This window comes from Mobula hypostoma, chromosome 15 (genome assembly GCF_963921235.1).
Source record: "Mobula hypostoma chromosome 15, sMobHyp1.1, whole genome shotgun sequence".
NCBI classification, from domain to species: Eukaryota; Metazoa; Chordata; class Chondrichthyes; order Myliobatiformes; family Myliobatidae; genus Mobula; species Mobula hypostoma.
In genome coordinates this window covers 10533208-10553302 of record NC_086111.1, presented here as the reverse complement: position 1 = coordinate 10553302, position 20095 = coordinate 10533208, and the positions used below count along the sequence as shown (strand labels likewise).

The window sequence follows — 20095 nt, the reverse complement described above, 5'->3', positions numbered from 1 at the left end:
AACTCTTAAAACGTATGAAAAAGTGTGAGCTATTTGGGTACCTTATCACCCAGAGATGTACTTGTTAAGCAGACTCCATTCATTTGAATAATAAAGATGTGAAGAATATAGTTTTAGTTTACTACTGTTTCTTTTTTGCACGTTTTAGAGTTGTAGCATTATGCATGTCTCCTGTGGATGACACTTTCATGTCTAGTTCTCTGGATAAAACTATCAGATTATGGGACCTTCGATCACCAAATTGCCAGGTACATTTTGCTTGCTATCATCTAAATAACTCAATTAATGTTTGTCAGTCTTGGAAAACATGAATTTGTAGCCCGGTTCAGTGGTAGACTGTCTCTATTATCAGTCAAGTCTTGCACCAGAATTTGAGCACACAATTTAGGTGAACATTGCAGTACTGCTTTCAAATGAGTTAATTGATCTTTACCTCTGTGCTGTGATGAACACAAGTTTAATGACATGTTATGCAGGATAACATGGAGCTCCTTTAGATGAAGCTGTTTCAACAACACCATTTCTTGTTCTAAACATAAGGATATTCGGTTAGAAATATTCTTTACTGTTTAGAGGTAGAGTGTTTACAGATATATCTAGTTTTCATGCAATGTAACAGTTATTGGATATTCTTGACGATTTGCCCAGCAATCATACATATGCAGAATAATTCTTATTTTATCCAAGAATCAGTGCTGTTAAATATTATTTGGTATAACATGAAAAAATGTCATAACTGTTATTTTAGTGGGTAGGTGGTCAGTATTCAATATTGTCTACAAAACGTAATATGGTAGCTGTAAAGCTTCTTGAATTGTATTGTGAAAGACACCAAATGTAATATTATGGTATTTTTCTCTTTGTATTCCTCTAATAATTTTTCACAAATTCGTCAAATTGCTTTGGCTCTCAACTGATCATTTCCCTTAAATGGCAGACTAAATGTTTGTGGATTCAGTACCACAACCCTCTTCACTCTTTCTTGCACTCATTTTAACTTGATATTTCCTTCACACAGGTCGACTACCAGTGACTAGGTACCCAGATTGAGTGTGGTAACTAGCTGGAGAAGTGTTAACACTTAACACAGATGGAATGTACAATAGTTTTGTAATGGCAGCTGCTGGACCAAAGATATCATTTCGCGTTGGATGCTTCTTGTGGAAGATACCACAATGTATATATTGTGCATATATACATTTTTTTTTTAAGCAGCTTGAATTTTTCTCAGATTGCTGGCATTCACTGGTCAATTGTAAGCTGACAATTGGAATTCAATTTTATCAAACGAATAACTGGAATTAAAAAAAATAAAAGACCACATGTTGTAAATCTGAAACCAGAACAAAGAAATGCTGGAAACATTCAGCAGGCCAGGATGCATCTGTGGAAAGAGAAACAGTTAATATTTCAGGTCCAAGACCCTTTGGTAGACTGTGAAATGGAGAAAAATTATTTTTGGTTTTTAAGTTGGAGGAGAGGGTGGAGGGGTGAAAAGGTGTATGTTACAGGGTGAGAGCAAGGTTGCCATCAGGATAAGTGGTAGTGATACTCCATCTGGTGGGTTAAAGGGGGCGGGGTGATAACATTTTACACCCATTTATATTAAGAAATGCAGGGCTGTGGGTTATAGCCAGCATGATGTGTTCTGATAAGAGCAAAAATTTCAGCCAATATCATGGAAGAATACTTTGTAGAACAAATGGTTGGTCTGATACAGGCAGAAAACAGTGACCTGAAGTTGTAGAACTTGATTCTAGAAGGCTGCGGTATTGCAGATATAAGATGAAGTGAATGTTTTACATACTTGTTTTGGACATCTTTATTAATGCAGTAGATAATAGTGGGATGGTGAATTAAACTCATAGGCAATAGGAAGCTTGCGATTATTCAGTTTGCTTTGTTTCTCCAGTGGAGAAGAGACTGATACATCCATTTGGAAGCAATGCAAATAAATTGCTACTTAGAAACATAGCAAACCTACAGCGCAATACAGGCCCTTCGGCCCTCAATGCTGTGCCAAACATGTACTTTAGAAATTATCTAGGATTACCTGTAGCCCTTTATTTTTCTAAGCTCCATGTACCTCTACAAGTCTCTTAAAAGACCCTATTGTAATCGCCTTCCACCACCGTCGCCGGCAGCCCATTCCACACACTCACCACTCTGTGTTTTTTAAAAAAAAAACGTTTACCCTGGCATCTCCACTGTACCTACTTCCAAGTACCTTAAAACTGTGCTCTCTCGTGTTAGCCATTTCAGCCCTGAGAATGGGAAATGCTTCACCTGGAAAGACTGCTTGATGGTAGATGTTGGAAAAAAGTGAAAGGACACACCTTTGGTTGTATGGGAAATTGCTGTAAGAAGGTTGAGATTGAGGATGAAAAAGTCGACCAGGGAGTTGAAAAGAAAACAGTTCCTTTTGAAATGGGAAGGAAGAAGTGTCGTGGTGGAATCCTATTGGAACTAGCAGAATACAGAGGCTGATAGATGGAATCTGATGGCCAGCAATCCAGGAAAAGGAAACTTGAGGGTAGGGGTGTAAGAAATGTATAATCTTTGTATAATGGCAATGGGGAAGCCATTGTTCAGAAAGAAGGAAGATGTTTCAAAGGCACCTTTTTGGAAAGTTGTCAAAATAACAGCTGATGAATGAGATAGAGTTAAAGGAGGCAGGGTAGGAGAGAAAGTGTAGACCATATAGCTGTGGGAGACTAGGCTTGTGATGAATGAAATTGGGCCACTGCATCAGGCAAGGTTCCTCCAGTCTCTCCTCTGCAGGTGCCAAGCAAGGTTGACCACATCCTTTGTAATGTTAAATAATGTGAAACAAATCTTTAAATTTGAACAATGTCATTAAAGATGTATCAGTGTCACATAGTTCAGAAATCGGTCCTTCAGTCTGACTCATCCATGCCAACCATGTTTATTTGAACTAGTCCTATTTGTATTTAGGCTACATTCTTCTAACTTTCCTGTATATCTGTTTTAAATGTCTTTTTAAACATTGTAATTGTACTCACCTTTTATAGCTTCATCTGCCAGCTCATTCCATATACCAATCAGTTTGGTATGGAAAAAAACTTCCCTTTTCTTAAAATCTTTTCCCTCTCACCTTAAATCTATGACCTCTTGTCCTGAAATGTCATCTGCCCATCTCTCTCCACGTATACTGAGCAGCAGCTTGTTTTTAGCTCCACATTCCAGCATCTTACAGACTTGTGACTCCATAATTTTGGAGTTCTGCTTGCTTTTTTAAAAAAAATTCTTTGTTCTGACTTCCGAAATCAATCAAACAAATACATATACTGTTGACTGTATATATTTAAAAAAAACAATTGAGGTACATTGTGCTGAATACTGTGGTTGAATATATTCCTGAAATGTTTTCACATCCTAAGTGTGCTTAGCAGTTCCTCAGCTGCTTTCCTAACCCTACCAAAATCTGAAGCAAGAATTGTCTGAATTTATTCCCGTTCTGATGGTAGTTTAGTTGTTCGTGTAGCACATGTATGCAATATGGAGGAATAACAAAGAGGTGAAATTGACATGATTTAAATGTAGATTTTCCTTTAATGTGGAGCATGTTTTGGAGAAAGACTATAATTTTCCATGGTTAATATCTGCCAGCTGATGTTAATTTTCTACGTTTATCATTTGCCCAGGGCTTAATGCATCTTCAGGGGAGACCAACGTGTTCCTTTGACCCTGAAGGACTTATATTTGCAGCTGGTGTGAATTCTGAGATAATTAAACTTTATGATTTGCGGTCATTTGACAAGGTAAAATTTTTCAGCCATATTGGTTAACTTTGTTTTGAACTTGAGCAGTTGTGGTAAACTCTAGATCTTTCTGTATATCACCGGTTTCTCTGTTGATAGTGGAGTCTTAATTCTAATAGCTTGAGAAGCAAAGTTTCCTTCAGTATGTTTGTGTGCTGCATTTGTATTAGCAGATAGCTCGAAGGGACTAGGCAGAATAGTTCAAAACTGTGTGCAGTTTTGGTCTCCAAATTTGAGGAAGGACGTTCTAGCTATTGAGAGAGTGCAGTGTAGGTTCACAAGGTTAATTCACGGGATGGTGGGACTGCCATATGTTGAAAGGTTGGAGCGACTGGGCTTGTATACACTGGAATTTAGAAGGATGAGAGGGGATCTGATTGAATCAGATAAGATTAAGGGATTGGACACGCTAGAGGCAGGAAACATGTTCCTGATGTTGGGGGAGTCCAGAACCAGAGGCCACAGTTTAAGAATAAGGGGTAGACCATTTAGAATGGAGTTGAGGAAAAACTTCCACACAGAGGGTTGTGGTTTTGTGGAATGCTGTGCCTCAGAAGGCACTGGAGGCCAATTCTCTGGATTCTTTCAAGAAAGAGTTATATAGAGCTCTTAAAAATAGTGGAGTCAAAGGATATGGGGAGAAGGCAGGAAAAGGGTACTGATTGTGGATGATCAGCCATGATCACGGTGAGTTTGGAATATTGTGTACAGTTATGGTCACCGAATTATAGGAAAGATGTCAATAAAATTGAGAGAGTACAAAGGAAGTTTACTAAAATGTTGCCTGGGTTCCATCTAAGTTGCAGAGAAAGGTTGAACAAGTTAGGTCTTTATTCTTTGGAGCATAGAAGGTTGAGGGGGGACTTGATAGAGGTGTTTAAAATTATGAGGGGGATTGATAGAGTTGACGTGGATAGGCTTTTTCCATTGAGAATGGGGGAGATTCAAGCAAGAGGATATGAGTTGAGAGTTAAAGGGCAAAAGTGAGGGGGAACTTCTTTACTCAGAGAGTGGTAACTGTGTGGAATGAGCTTCCAGCAGAAGTGGTTGAGGCAGGTTTGATGTTGTCATTTAAAGTTAAATTGGATAGATATATGGACAGGAAAGGAACGGAGGGTTATGGGCTGAGTGCAGGTCAGTGGGACTAAGTGCGAATAAGAGTTCGGCACGGACTAGAAGGGCTGAGATGGCCTGTTTCCGTGCTGTAATTGTATGGTTATATGAATGGTGGTGCTGGCTCAAAGGGCTGAATGGCCTACTGCTGCACCTGTTGTCTATTGTCTGTCGACTTGATAGGCCAACAGGCCCATTTCTGTGCTGTAGTGCTCTATGACTGGAAGCAAATAGCTTCTGTTGATGTGGCAATGATTTCTAAGCTGCTAGGCAGTACGTTGTGCATCATACCATCTTTTCATACCACTGTTTATGTAGCATCTGCTACAATATGTTTGAACTATCTTTGCTTTTACAAGTTAACTGTGCAAATCTGCAACTCTTTGATAGATGTCCTATTTTTTTATGTGTGTTTTGGGGGGGGGGGTGTCCAGTGTCCATTTGGCAGGTGACTCAGGTATTTGAAATAAAAGCAGCAAAAAGCTGAAACGTAATAATAGGTAGCAACAATAGAGAGAGAAACCATTGATATTATTAATTAACCATTCATCAAACATAGGAAAAGTTGAAATGAAACAAGTTTTAAATTGCAGCGAAGTGGGTGGTAGTTGCTTTTGTTCTGTCAGTAAATGCAGAGACCTCATTTCAGTTCCCTTCATAAAATAGTCATACTTTTATTGATCCAGAGAGAAATTGGTTTTCGTTACAGTTGCACCATAAATAATTAAATAGTAATAAAACCATAAATAAATAAATAGTAATATGTAAATTATGCCAGGAAATAAGTCCAGAACCAGCCTATTGGCTCAGGGTGTCTGACCCTCCAAGGGAGGAGTTATAAAGTTTGATGGCCACAGGCAGAAATGACTTCCTATGACGCTCAGTGTTACATCTCGGTGGAATGAGTCTCTGGCTGAATGTACTCCTCTGCCCAACCAGTCCATTATGTAGTGGATGGGAGACATTGTCCAAGATGGCATGCAACTTGGACAGCATCCTCTTTTCAGACACCACCGTCAGAGAGTCCAGTTCTATCTCCACAACATCACTGGCCTACTTCCATAAAAGGTGGCATACTTTCAGTTTCTTCTGTTTATATTTGCAATTGCTTGAGAATATGTTGACGTAGCAATGGAATTGTTGGGCTAGCAACCAGAGTTCTTAAATACATTTAGAATTTAATCAAAAGCAAGCTATCCTTTATAATGGCAATTTCAGAACTATTATATGCTGATTTATCCTTGTACCTAGTTAATTTTCAATTGCAGTTTCACTTTGGGAGAAATGGACTAATTCCTTGGAAAACTAATAAAAAAAAGCTGAAGCTGTTTTAAATCAGGAATGAAAACAATGTTCAAAAGAGAAAAGGGGAACATTTCAGGTCTGAGATGTTTTGAATTTCCTTTTAGGGTGTTCAAAGGTCTCAGGCTACTGCTTGATGTATGACCTGTTTGTTTTTATTATAATAGATGAAGATGAAAGGTTAGCATTATATGTCACATGTTTCTTGAAACATGTTGTTTGTGTCAATGACCAACACAATCTGAGGATGTGCTGGTGGCAGAACACAAGTGTCGCCATGTTTCTGGCACCAGCATGGCACGCCTACAGTTTACTAACCTGTGTGTCTTTAGAATCTAGGAGGATACCCAAGCGGTCCTGGGGAGAATGTACAAATGTATTACTAAAATGATTAGCATAACGCTCTATGCATTTGAAAATTGTAATTCATTTGCCCGGTCTTTCATTTTGGAAATGTACTTTATGAAATTTCACTTTTAATAACTAATGAGTGATAGTCTTAAGTGCAGGCATTGCCAGTATTCACTTCCCTGAACAAATACCCTTTTTTTTTTGTGAACTTCTTTATCGGATTATTTGTGCAGCTGATTGGCTGCCAGCAGTTATGAAATGTTCCATAGATGGATGATTGGACTGGTATCTGAATCAATATACATACATTCAACTTAGTACTTAGGTTGAAATGAAGAAAGGAGTAGTGAATCTAAATTGAGGCAAGTAAGTTTATTATTGAATTACCTTTAAACTAGAAAGTGATCTTATTTTCCAGCTTATTTATTTTTAGGGCCCTTTTGCCACATTCAAGATGCAATATGAGCGGACCTGTGAATGGACAGGATTGAAATTCAGCAATGATGGAAAACTCATGTTGGTCTCTACCAATGGAGGCATGGTTCGACTTATTGATGCTTTTAAAGGAGCAGTGCTACAGACGTTTGGGGTAAGTGGAACTTTTGTTCTCGTGGTGTACTTTAAGCTGACAGAAAAATGGGTTGAGCAAGTGGTCAAGCTTGTATTAGGGTTGGATTGACCAAAATGGATTCTCCATGGTGTATGAATCTGCTGCATTTCTTGCTCCTCTGTCTGTCCTCTATGCTCTTTGAAATCCTTGTTTCTCAGTTATGTCAAAGTAAATTTATTATTAAGGTAACATACATAAAAGTTACTGGTGAACGCAGCAGGCCAAGCAGCATCTATAGGAAGAGGCGCAGTCGACGTTTCAGGCCGAGACCCTTCGTCAGGACTAACTGAAGGAAGAGTGAGTAAGGGATTTGAAAGCTGGAGGGGGAGGGGGAGATGCAAAATGATAGGAGAAGACAGGAGGGGGAGGGATAGAGCCGAGAGCTGGACAGGTGATAGGCAAAAGGGGATACGAGAGGATCATGGGACAGGAGGTCCGGGAAGAAAGACGGGGGGGGGGGTGACCCAGAGGATGGGCAAGAGGTATATTCAGAGGGACAGAGGGAGAAAAAGGAGAGTGAGAGAAAGAATGTGTGCATAAAAATGAGTAACAGATGGGGTACGAGGGGGAGGTGGGGCCTAGCGGAAGTTAGAGAAGTCAATGTTCATGCCATCAGGTTGGAGGCTACCCAGACGGAATATAAAGTGTTGTTCCTCCAACCTGAGTGTGGCTTCATCTTTACAGTAGAGGAGGCCGTGGATAGACATGTCAGAATGGGAATGGGATGTGGAATTAAAATGTGTGGCCACTGGGAGATCCTGCTTTCTCTGGCGGACAGAGTGTAGATGTTCAGCAAAGCGGTCTCCCAGTCTGCGTCGGGTCTCACCAATATATAAAAGGCCACATCGGGAGCACCGGACGCAGTATATCACCCCAGTCGACTCACAGGTGAAGTGATGCCTCACCTGGAAGGACTGTTTGGGGCCCTGAATGGTGGTAAGGGAGGAAGTGTAAGGGCATGTGTAGCACTTGTTCCGCTTACACGGATAAGTGCCAGGAGGGAGATCAGTGGGGAGGGATGGGGGGGACGAATGGACAAGGGAGTTGTGTAGGGAGCAATCCCTGCGGAATGCAGAGGGGGGGGGAGGGAAAGATGTGCTTAGTGGTGGGATCCCGTTGGAGGTGGCGGAAGTTACGGAGAATAATATGTTGGACCCGGAGGCTGGTGGGGTGGTAGGTGAGGACCAGGGGAACCCTATTCCTAGTGGGGTGATGGGAGGATGGAGTGAGAGCAGATGTACGTGAAATGGGGGAGATGCGTTTAAGAGCAGAGTTGATAGTGGAGGAAGGGAAGCCCCTTTCTTTAAAAAATGAAGACATCTCCCTCGTCCTAGAATGAAAAGCCTCATCCTGAGAGCAGATGCGGCGGAGACGGAGGAATTGCGAGAAGGGGATGGCGTTTTTGCAAGAGACTCAGGGTGAGAAGAGGAATAGTCCAGATAGCTGTGAGAGTCAGTAGTTTTATAGTAGACATCAGTGGATAAGCTGTCTCCAGAGACAGAGACAGAAAGATCGAGAAAGGGGAGGGAGGTGTCGGAAATGGACCAGGTAAACTTGAGGGCAGGGTGAAAGTTGGAGGCAAAGTTAATAAAGTCAGCGAGTTCTGCATGAGTGCAGGAAGCAGCGCCAATGCAGTCGTCGATGTAGCGAAGGAAAAGTGGGGGACAGATACCAGAATAGGCACGGAACATAGATTGTTCCACAAACCCAACAAAAAGGCAGGCATAGCTAGGACCCATACGGGTGCCCATAGCTACACCTTTAGTTTGGAGGAAATGGGAGGAGCAAAAGGAGAAATTATTAAGAGTAAGGACTAATTCCGCTAGACGGATCAGTGTGGTGGTAGAGGTGTAAGCAGAACGAGTGCTACACATGCCCTTACACTTCCTCCCTTACCACCATTCAGGGCCCCAAACAGTCCTTCCAGGTGAGGCATCCCTTCACCTGTGAGTCGACTAGGGTGATATACTGCGTCCGGTGCTCCCGATGTGGCCTTTTATATATTGGTGAGACCCGACGCAGACTGGGAGACCGCTTTGCTGAACATCTATGCTCTGTCCGCCAGAGAAAGCAGGATCTCCCAGTGGCCACACGTTTTAATTCCACATCCCATTCCCATTCTGACATGTCTATCCACGGCCTCCTCTACTGTAAAGATGAAGCCACACTCAGGTTGGAGGAACAACACCTTATATTCCGTCTGGGTAGCCTCCAACCTGATGGCATGAACATTGACTTCTCTAACTTCCGCTAGGCCCCACCTCCCCCTCGTACCCCATCTGTTACTCATTTTTATGCACACATTCTTTCTCTCACTCTCCTTTTTCTCCCTCTGTCCCTCTGAATATACCTCTTGCCCATCCTCTGGGTCACCCCCCCCCCACTTTCTTCCCGGACCTCCTGTCCCATGATCCTCTCGTATCCCCTTTTGCCTATCACCTGTCCAGCTCTTGGCTCCATCCCTCCCCCTCCTGTCTTCTCCTATCATTTTGGATCTCCCCCTCCCCCTCCCCCTCCAGCTTTCAAATCCCTTACTCACTCTTCCTTCAGTTAGTCCTGACGAAGGGTCTCGGCCTGAAACGTCGACTGCGCCTCTTCCTATAGATGCTGCTTGGCCTGCCGCGTTCACCAGCAACTTTGATGTATGTTGCTTGAATTTCCAGCATCTGCAGAATTCCTGTTGTTTTTATTATTAAGGTACTTGATAATAAAGATATTCCCTCCTATTTCTCGATGCAGTATTTGATCAGTTATTTCTTTTTACCCATTTCATTATCTCTTTCCTACAACTAATTTGGATAGCTCTATTTCCTACTTGTACATGAATTTCAAAATTGTTTTCCTTCATACTACTGTACAAAATGTCTTTGTGTACTAAGAATATCACTGACCTGTCCTCTGCATATTTCAATTACTTTCAAGTAACACCCATTTAGTCTTCCTTTCAATCAGTGTCTTCATTCCCCTTTGTGCTGTTTTATTAGAAGTCTTCTAGAAGAGAATTTATAAAATAATTGAAGTCTCTATGCAACAGTCTATATACAGTATACTTAATATTATTGACTGTTGGGCATTACTGTGTGTGTATTTTTGTTTTATAAAGCTATCGTTTATTCATTCCCACAAAAAAAAACAACATAAGATGTTAATATCCCTCATACCAGTGGGTTGTGAGCATTTGCTCGAGACTTCCTTGATGTTGGGAGTGGAACAGGATTGACGTACAGGGGTTTTCAAGTGGGCCCTCTCCTTCTTCGATGTTTCATTGATTATGCCACTACATCCCTGGAGGGCTCAATGGTAACTTCTGGCGTTTTTGCTTGATCCAAAACTGCTTCTTTCCCCCACCTCTGATGTTGCTCTGATGGTTTGTTGTAGAGTCTGACCATGGATCCCTAGCTCCTTCAGCAATTTAATGGTAGATGTGGCTATAAGTCCCCTACAACCCATTTCTACAGGACAGACTTTGGTTTTTCAGCCCCATTGCTGAGCTTCGGCTGCTAGATCTGCATAGCATAGCTCTTGTGCTCATATGTTTCAACTAGTGAGTCCTCCCGTAGGACTGAGAGTTCCACGATGTAGATGACCTGTAATGAATTGGACCAGAGAACCAAGTCTGGCCTCAGGTTGGTGGTAGCAGTTTCCAGTGGAAAGGCGACCTGCATTTTCCAGTCATGGGCCATGTTCATCTGTCCTGTTTCTGGCTTAAGAGGGAAATTAGTTGGTCTTTTCTCTCCCTCCTGGACAAATGCTGCTGGTGTCTTGTCCTTTAGTTGTTCTAGGGAGCAAGGAGTTGGTTGCTATCCTCTTGGTCTCGATTGCTGCTGCCAGAGTCTTCAAGACCTGATTGTGATGCCAGATGTATCTGCCTTGTGTGAGGTGGCTTTTGTAGTTTGCCAGGGATGCTTGAGCATTGCTGGAATCAGGCACAGGGAACAAGTTGGGTCTGGTGGAGATTTTTTTGTGAGGGAAGCACATCATATGTAGCTCTGATGAGAACGTCTTGTTTATTTCCATCTCCCATATGTCCTTCCAGCAGATTTTCCTATTCTCAGTGTTTTCCTGCTGCACCCATTGCCCCTTCTTCGCCAGGAAGATGGCTGTCTGACTCTCCTTGTTGATGTACAACCATCTTCCTTTGCTCTGGAATTGTCTTGTGCCAGGTGGGTCCACTTGCTGCCCCTGCCCTGCTCTGTTGGACTTGCCCCACAAATTCTCTATGCCCAAGGGCTGCTGTTGCTTGCTGCACCACATAGCTGGGGTCCATTTCCACCCAGTTCATAAGGTCCATGCAGCGTTACTGATGGTCTTGTCATGAGTGTCATCTGTGGATATACCTTAGAGCACTTGAATTCCTCTGTAAGGCCAGTGAAAGGTAGTTCAAGGACTCCTTTACCATAGAGACTGATATTACTAATACACCTTGGGACACCCCCAAGCCACTTCTTTACAAACGATGCGATGTTTTGTTCGAGCTTCCTTACAGTTGTTAGTGGGGACTCGTAGACAGTGAGTGGCTACATCACTCGGGGTAGGAGTCCAAATTGTAAGCTCCAGAGCTTCAGTTTTCCAGGCAGCATGGTCTTGTTGATGTTATCCAGGCTATTGGTGATGTGTTGCTTTAGTTGCGACACCTGCTTTGTCTGTGAGGCTGGCGTTGTACCATCTACCCAGGCTGTTCAGACACTCTTGGAATTGGGTCATTACCAATCTTTATCTTTCAGCATTCCCTTGACTATGGAGATGCTTTGTGACTTGCTGGGTTTGATTTTCATTCTGGCCCACTTGATGTTTTCCTGCAGTTTTCCAAGTATTTGCTTGGTGCATGCTACAGTAGTGGCCAGTGTCTTTGTATTGTCAATGTACACTCTAATAGAGGGAAGACACTTGTTCTTTCACTGCCCACCACCCATCTTGAAGCCCTGATAATTACTTCCATGGCCATTGTGAAGGCCAGGGGTGATGTAGTGCAACCTGCCAAATGTCCACTTCCGGTCTCTGCCTTGTTGTTGTAAACTTTGCTGTTGTGAAGCACAATTGCGGATCTTGAAAGTACAACTTCACGAGTGTTGTGAAGGGCTCTGTTATGAAATGTTTCCCAGAGGAGAGCTGAATGCATTGGCGAGGTCCAGGAAGTTCGCATGGAGATTTCTTTTGCCCTTCCTAGCTGTTTAGATCTGGTGCCATATCATACTTGTAGGTATAACACTCTGAGCACCCTGGAATTCCTGCTTTCTATACAGATGTATCAATTTACTTGTTTCTCTCCAGGTAGCTGACCAGCTATTACAGTGAAGAAGATTTTCCTGTTGACATTCAGAAGGCTCAATCTCCTGGACTTATAGGTGGCAGTCATGTTTTTCCATTCTTCCTTGCGCTGATTCCAAACCGCTCTTCGCCATAGCAGTGGATTGTTGTCTCCCGTTGCATCCAATTTTTTTGCTGTTCCTTTTAATTGCTCCAAAATTTTCGAGTCGTTGATGCTTTCCCACTCTTCCTTGTCCGCAGTTTTGGGCCACTTCATGAGCAGTTTGTACCCTTTCATCTTACTTTCCTTAAGAGGTGTAAGTGGTTGGATGGGTCACTCAGCTGGGATTACTGTGCTAACCTCCTCAGTGTCAAGGGTGCTGATGCTCTGCGAATTTTGTGTTCGGTTGCTGCGCTTCACTCAACTTGGTTAATTGACTTTGCAAGAAGTGTTGGTCAATGTGAGGCCCCTGTCCCTGCTCCTTCAAGCACCCTATCCTCCCTTGATGGATCTTCAACCCCTTTTCTGATGTTACTTTCTCCCACTCACAGATGCACAGCCGATGCTTGTGTCTCACTACTGCTGCTTGAATCAATATTTTCAAATTTCACTATATTGATTTCGTGATCTGATGTAGAGTTGTGATCAAACCATCATTCCGCTGTCACAGATGCTGTCTGATCAGCTGAGATCCTCCAGCAACTTGTGTTTTCATTATGTGGCTTATTCTAGGAATGCAAACCCCTCATGACATCTCATGATAAACAAGGCAAGGAACGAGGCTGTTCTGACCACTGCATCTTTACCAGCTCAATAAGAACAATCTAATTGGTGGCATTTCCCCTTTGGTATCTGTGCAGATTTTTCCTTTTCCCATATTATTCAGGCCCCCAATGAATGCTACAGTTGAATTTATCATTGCTATCATGGAAATTCACTTCCTCTGGGGAAAAAAAACCCTTTCTTAGAATCTTGGTTCTTTTCAACTATATCCCTTAATTCTTGATTTCTAATATTGCTCTGCTGTCTATATCCTTCATAATTTTAAAATCCTTTTCTCTTTTTAAGTCTTTTTATTGAATTAGTACACACAGGGTAGAACATATAGCAACCAATATATTGTTACGATATAGATATACAAGAAATATTAATACAAAAAAAAACAATGAAAACAACATAGGTTAGTAATAAAATAACAAGGTAATATAATTGTATACTAGTTTTCCATATATAACGGTAAGGAGAAAAAAAAACCCGAAGAACCCCCCCCCCCAAAAAAAACTACCGTGCCACTAAGCTACAAAGCAAAGCAATGGGCTAGCTAAGTAAATAGTAGACTTAAACAGATTAAACAATCACGTCCTCAAACCCGACCTCCACTAATAGCAGATACAATCCACGAATGGAGTGTATATATATATATGTATATGATCAGAGAGAAAAATATAGTTACAATAAATGAAAATATTAAATAAAAGATCTCCAGGTCTGTTCAAATTTAACTGAAGTATCATAAAGATTATTTCTGATTTTTTTCAAATTTAGACACAGAATCGTTTGAGAGAACCAGAAAATTGTAGTTGGGGCGTTAATCTCCTTCCAATGTTGTAAAATACACCTTTTTGCCATTAAAGAAAGAAATGCAATCATTCTACACGCTGAGGGGGATAAATTACTAGAAGTTTTAGGTAATCCAAAGATAGCAGTAATAGGATGGGGAGAAATATCACTATTCAAAACCTTTGAAATAATATTAAAAATGTCTTTCCAAAAAGTTTCCAGAGTAGGACAAGACCAAAACATATGGGTCAAGGAGGCTATCTCGCCATGACATCTCACAATGAGGGTTAATATGAGAATAAAAACGAGCTAATTTATCTTTAGACATGTGAGCTCTATGGCCAACTTTAAACTGAATTAAGGAGTGTTTGGAACAGATAGAGGAAGTATTAACTAGTTGTAAAATATGAGCCCAGTCATCCGCCGAGATAGTAAGGCCCAATTCCTTTTCCCAGTTGGTCCTAATCTTATCGAATGGAGCTATCCTAAGTTTCATAATATAAATAATAGCTGTTACACCTTTCTGACACGGGTTCAGGTTAATGATAGCGTCTAAAATATTTGTAGGGGGTAACGCTGGAGGGGAAGAAAGTACGGTATTTAGGAAATTTCTAACTTGCAAATATCTAAAAAAAATGTGTTCTTGGTAAATTATATTTGTTAGATAACATTTCAAAAGACATAAGGGAACCATCTGAAAATAAGTCCAAAAACCGTAATATACCATTAGTCTTCCAAATTTGAAAGGCACGGTCCGTAGAGGGGAGAGAAAATATATTGCCAATAATAGGAATCGCTAGCACAAATTGATTATGATGGAAAAATTTTCAGAATTGAAACCAAATGCGCAAGGTATGTTTAACTATCGGGTTGCAAACCTGTTTATAGCGTTTCAAATCCGAAGGAAGAGAAGAACCTAATATAGAGCCAAGTGCCTAACGTTGAACAGAATGTAATTCCAAAACTACCCATTTAGGAATGGATAGTGTATCTTGGTCAAGTACCCAAAATTTCATGTGTCGAATATTAATTGCCCAATAATAAAATCTAAAGTTAAGTAATGCCAAGCCTCCATCTCTCTTAGCTTTCTGTAGACGTATTCTACCCAATCTCAGATTTTTATTTTGCCAAATAAATGAAGAGATTTTGGAGTCTACTTTATCAAAAAAGGATTTTGGAACAAAAATTGGTAATGCCTGAAATATATACAAAAATTTAGGCAGAATAAACATCTTAACAGCATTAATACGACTGGTCAAAGTTAAATAAAGTGGAGACCATTTAAAGGAAAGTTGTGTAATATGGTCAGTTAAGGGTAAGAAATTAGTCTTAAATAAATCCTTATGTTTATAGGTAATTTTAATCCCAAGATATGAAAAATGATTATTAACCAATCTAAACGGCAGGTTCTGATATAAGGGAACATGCTTATTAATAGGGAAGAGTTCACTCTTATTAAGATTTAATTTGTATCCTGAAAAAAGACTAAATTGTGCTAATAAATCTAAAGCTGCTGGAATAGATTTTTGAGGATTAGAAATATATAAAAGTAAGTCATCAGCATAAAGTGATACTTTATGAGACTTTAACCCACGAGTTATACCAATAATGTTAGGAGATTCTCGAATAGCAATTGCAAGAGGTTCTAATGCAATATCAAATAATAAAGGGCTGAGAGGACAACCTTGTCTGGTACCTCAAGAGAGAGGAAAAAAAGGTGAATTAAGAGTGTTAGTACGAACTGAGGCCATAGGAGAGTGGTATAACAATTTGATCCAGGATATAAATTTCAGGCTGAAGTTAAACATTTCAAGCACCTTAAATAAGTAGGGCCATTCGACCCTGTCAAAGGCTTTTTCAGCGTCTAGGGAAATGACGCAGTCAGGATCGTTTTGTGACGGGGTATAGACAATATTTAAAAGTGTACAAATATTATAAAAAGAGTAACGATTCTTAATAAAACCCATTTGGTCTTCTGAAATAATATAAGGAAGTGGTTTTTCTAGTCTATTTGCTAATAATTTAGAAAAAATCTTAGAGTCAACATTTAACAAAGATATTGGTCTATAAGATGCACATTTATTCTTCTCTCGTATTAAAGAGATCGAAGCTCTATAAAAGGATTCTGGTAATTTACCAAGTTTTAATGAGGCCTCCAGAATCCTGAATAACCATGGGACTAATGAGGGTGCAAAAAATTTTTTAAATTCCACGGTAAACCCATCAGAGCCAGGAGCTTTCCCCGAATTCATAGAGAAAATAACATTCTTGATCTCTGGCATTTATAGCGAGAGGATTCGAGTACAGGAGCAGGGAGGTACCACTGCAGTTGTACAAGGCCTTGGTGAGACCACACCTGCAGTATTGTGTGCAGTTTGGTCCCCTAATCTGAGGAAAGACATCTTTGCCATAGAGGGAGTACAAAGAAGGTTCACCAGATTGATTCCTGGGATGGCAGGTCTTTCATATGAAGAAAGACTGGATGAACTGGGCTTGTACTCGTTGGAATTTAGAAGATTGAGGGGGGATCTGATTGAAACGTATAAGATCCTAAAGGGATTGGACAGGCTAGATGCGGGAAGATTGTTCCCGATGTTGGGGAGGTCTAGAACGAGGGGTCACAGTTTGAGGATAGAGGGGAAGCCTTTTAGGACCGAGGTTAGGAAAAACTTCTTCACACAGAGAGTGGTGAATCTGTGGAATTCTCTGCCACAGCAAACTGTTGAGGCCAGTTCATTAGCTATGTTTAAAAGGAAGTTAGATATGGCCCTTGTGGCTACAGGGGTCAGGGGGTATGGAGGGAAGGCTGGGTTCTGAGTTGGATGATCAGCCATGATCATAATAAATGGCGGTGCAGGCTCGAAGGGTCGAATGGCCTACTCCTGCACCTATTTTCTATGTTTCTATGTTTCTATCTCATCAGTAGTAAAGGAAGATTCTAACATAGAGGATATATCATGTGTAATCTTAGGGAAATCTAGGTTTTCTAAAAAGTCACACATATGTTTAGAATCTCGTGGAGATTCTGATTGATATAAAGAGGAATAAAAATCAAAAGATTTATTAATCTCAGCTTGATTAAATGTTAGTTGATCTTTTTGATTATAAATCTGATTAATTTGAAATTTAATGGAGTTAGTCTTCAACTGATTAGCCAACAGTTTATCAACTTTGTCACTATGTATATAAAATTCACTTCTTGTCTTCATTAATTGATTTGCAATAGAGGACGAAAGTAATAAACTGTATTCCATTTGAAGTTCAGTTCTTTGTTTATAGAGCTTCTCAGATGGAGCTGTAGCATATTTCTTGCTCATCTATTTCTTTAATCTTGTCCACAAGAGCAAGCTCTTCCTTCAACCTTTTCCTCAACACAGCAGAGTACGAAATGATCTGGCCACAAATATAAGCTTTTAAAGTATCCCAAAGAGTATTCATGGAAATATCGTCTGTACTGTTAATTGTAAAAAAAAAGATCAATCTGTTCATTCATAAAGTTAACAAAATCCAAGTCCTGAAGCAATAGCGAATTAAAACACCATTGTCTATTATTTTGCGTACTGGGCAATAATTTAATAGAAAGCTTAAGTGGAGCATGGTCTGAAATGGTTATAGTATCATATTCACACTTAACTACTGAAGAAATAAGACGAGAGTCAATAAAAAAGATAATCAATTCTTGAGGAAGAGTGATGAACATGTGGGAAAAAAAAGTCTTTTTCCTGGGGATGCTGAAACCGCCAAATGTCCGTTGACCCCAAATCTGAGAGAATGAATTAATCAAGGTTGCAGATTTATGGGAAGTGTCTGTATAGGGGCCAAGTGGCCCAATAATGGGGCTAAACAGGTATTAAGATCTCCGCCCCAGATTATTGAAAACTCATTCAAATTCGGGAACAAATTAAATAATGAATTATAAAATTCCGGGCAGTCTGAGTTTGGAGCATAAACGTTAACCAGAATTACCTTTTTATTAAAGAGTAAACCACTAACCAGTAAAAATCTATTATTCGGATCAGAGATAATATCCTGTTGCACAAATGTAATTGACGGATCTATGAAAATAGAAACTCCTGGAATTTTGGCATTGGAATTCGAATGATAACGTTGACCCTTCCAGAACTTAAAAAAATGTAATCTGTCCCCCCTCCGCACATGGGTCTCTTGTAAAAATAGAATATGTGTTTTAAGTCTCCAGAATACTTTGAAAATTTTTTTTCCTTTTAATTGGATGATTAAGACCATTAGTATTCCAAGAGACAAAATTAATAGTAGAATCCATAACACCTAAAGTCAATCCTCAAGTAAGGGGAGGATTGACAATAGGTTCAACCCACGAACCGGGAAAGGGAACAGAGTAAACATGAGAAACCGAGAGAGAGGACGCAAAAAATACTTCAATAATATAAGCATAGCCCAGGAAGAAAAAAAACTAAACAGTGAATTTCCCCCCCCCCCCAAAGCCTAAAGCTAAATCTAAAATAGACTAGCCAGATAGAAGCAAGCGCTAAATCTACCCCATGACTTCTGATAGACGCTCAGTAAAAAAGTGTATATGTAAAAAGATCAGCTAAAGTTGTAAAACAGTAGAAAAGTAAAAAAAAATGAAAAGTACACCGATTAAAATGAGAACGATATAATACAAAGAAAAAAATATATATATAAGAAACCGTTGACATACAACAAACCTTATAATTAGGAAAGGAAAAGAAATATCCGCATAGACTAGGGAACAAAAAAAATTACGAAGTTTAAGGCCTCCAGTAAGGTGTGAAAAATGATGCTGTGGGAGTGGCCACCCAGAATCCCCAGGGAAGAAGAAGGAACGATGCAGTTAAAAAGAGAATTTGGCAACCATATTAATTAAACAAAAAAAACATTTCTGCCCTCAGAGCAAAAAAAAAGAAATTAAAACCCAACAGATTATCAGACTCCAATCAGGCACTGATAATTTAATAGTGCGATTAGGATGTTGAAGGCGAATGTTGATCCAGGTAACTGTGAGCATCCGACGGAGAGTCGAAAAAACAGGAAGACCAATCAGACAATTGGATCCTCAGACGCGCGGGATATAGCAGCACAGGTTTTAAATCCATCTTGTAGAATTCCGCCATCACAGATCTATAACGAACACGTTGGTCGTGAACCTGTTTGCTAAAATCCTCCACCAATCGAAAGCTGAGATCCGAGAAAATTATGTAGCCCTTAGGTCGAGCAAAACGGAGCAACTTTTCCTTGTCTTGAAAATAATGAAAATGTAAAATAACATGCCAAGGTTTGTCTGACTTAGGCAAGTATAATGGGACTCTGAGCCCTATCCAATAGTGGTGGTTGATCAGGAAACACGGTGGGAAATGAATCTCTTAAAGTTGAGAGAGAAACTGAATAGGGTCTTCAGATTCGGCAGATTCTTTGAGTCCAATAATCCTTATATTTTGACGACGCATTCTGCATTCTAAATCAGAATTTTTAAAGGAAAGGAATTCCAAGTTTTTTCTTCATTGCAGTAATTGTTTCTTCAGTTTTTCGATCTTAAGTTCATTCTGTTGCGTATGTACTTGGAGATTAGTCTGATGTTCCGTGATAGTTGTTTTCATAATATCAATTTCATCGATGATTCTCTCCAGTTTAGATGAAATCTCCGCATGAATCAAATCTGATATAGCTTGCATAGTTACCGCCGATTCAACCGGAGGGGGGTTGGTAGCTTTGGTCTGACAGGAGGTTTGCCATTTTTCCCGTTCTTAGACATAGCGGACCTTAAAAACATCCAAGTATATAATGACAATCCACTGCAAGGTATTGTAAAGGTTGGTGCCTTAAAAGGTAGCTTAAATATAGCTGATCATAGGATAAGAATCAGAGGTAATGGAGCGGATCTAGAAGAGGACCTTATTCCATGAGCACCACCAGAAGTCTCAAAATCCTTTTCTCAAATCTCCTTGATTTCAAAAGAATAACTGCAGTTTCTCCAGTCTCTCCATTTAATTAAAGACTCTTGTTCCTGGAGTTGCTTTAGTAAATCTGTTTTGTGTGCTTTCCAAGGCTTCCCATCTTTCCCAAGGTCGGGAGCCCGGAATTGTACACAGCTGTAGCTTTGCCTATGCTCTTAATGCTTCTTTTAATAAA

At 40.2% G+C, this 20095-nt stretch overlaps 1 protein-coding gene across 1 annotated transcript in view; it reads left to right on the top strand.

The window, feature by feature from the left end:
• The window catches only part of wdr82 (WD repeat domain 82), a 55739-nt gene that overhangs the window by 29042 nt on the left and 6602 nt on the right, over positions 1–20095 (top strand). The window contains exons 4-6 of the mRNA XM_063067708.1: positions 149–248; positions 3666–3782; positions 6982–7137. Coding sequence (XP_062923778.1) covers positions 149–248; positions 3666–3782; positions 6982–7137 — 373 coding nt within the window. The remainder of the gene's footprint in view (positions 1–148; positions 249–3665; positions 3783–6981; positions 7138–20095) is intronic.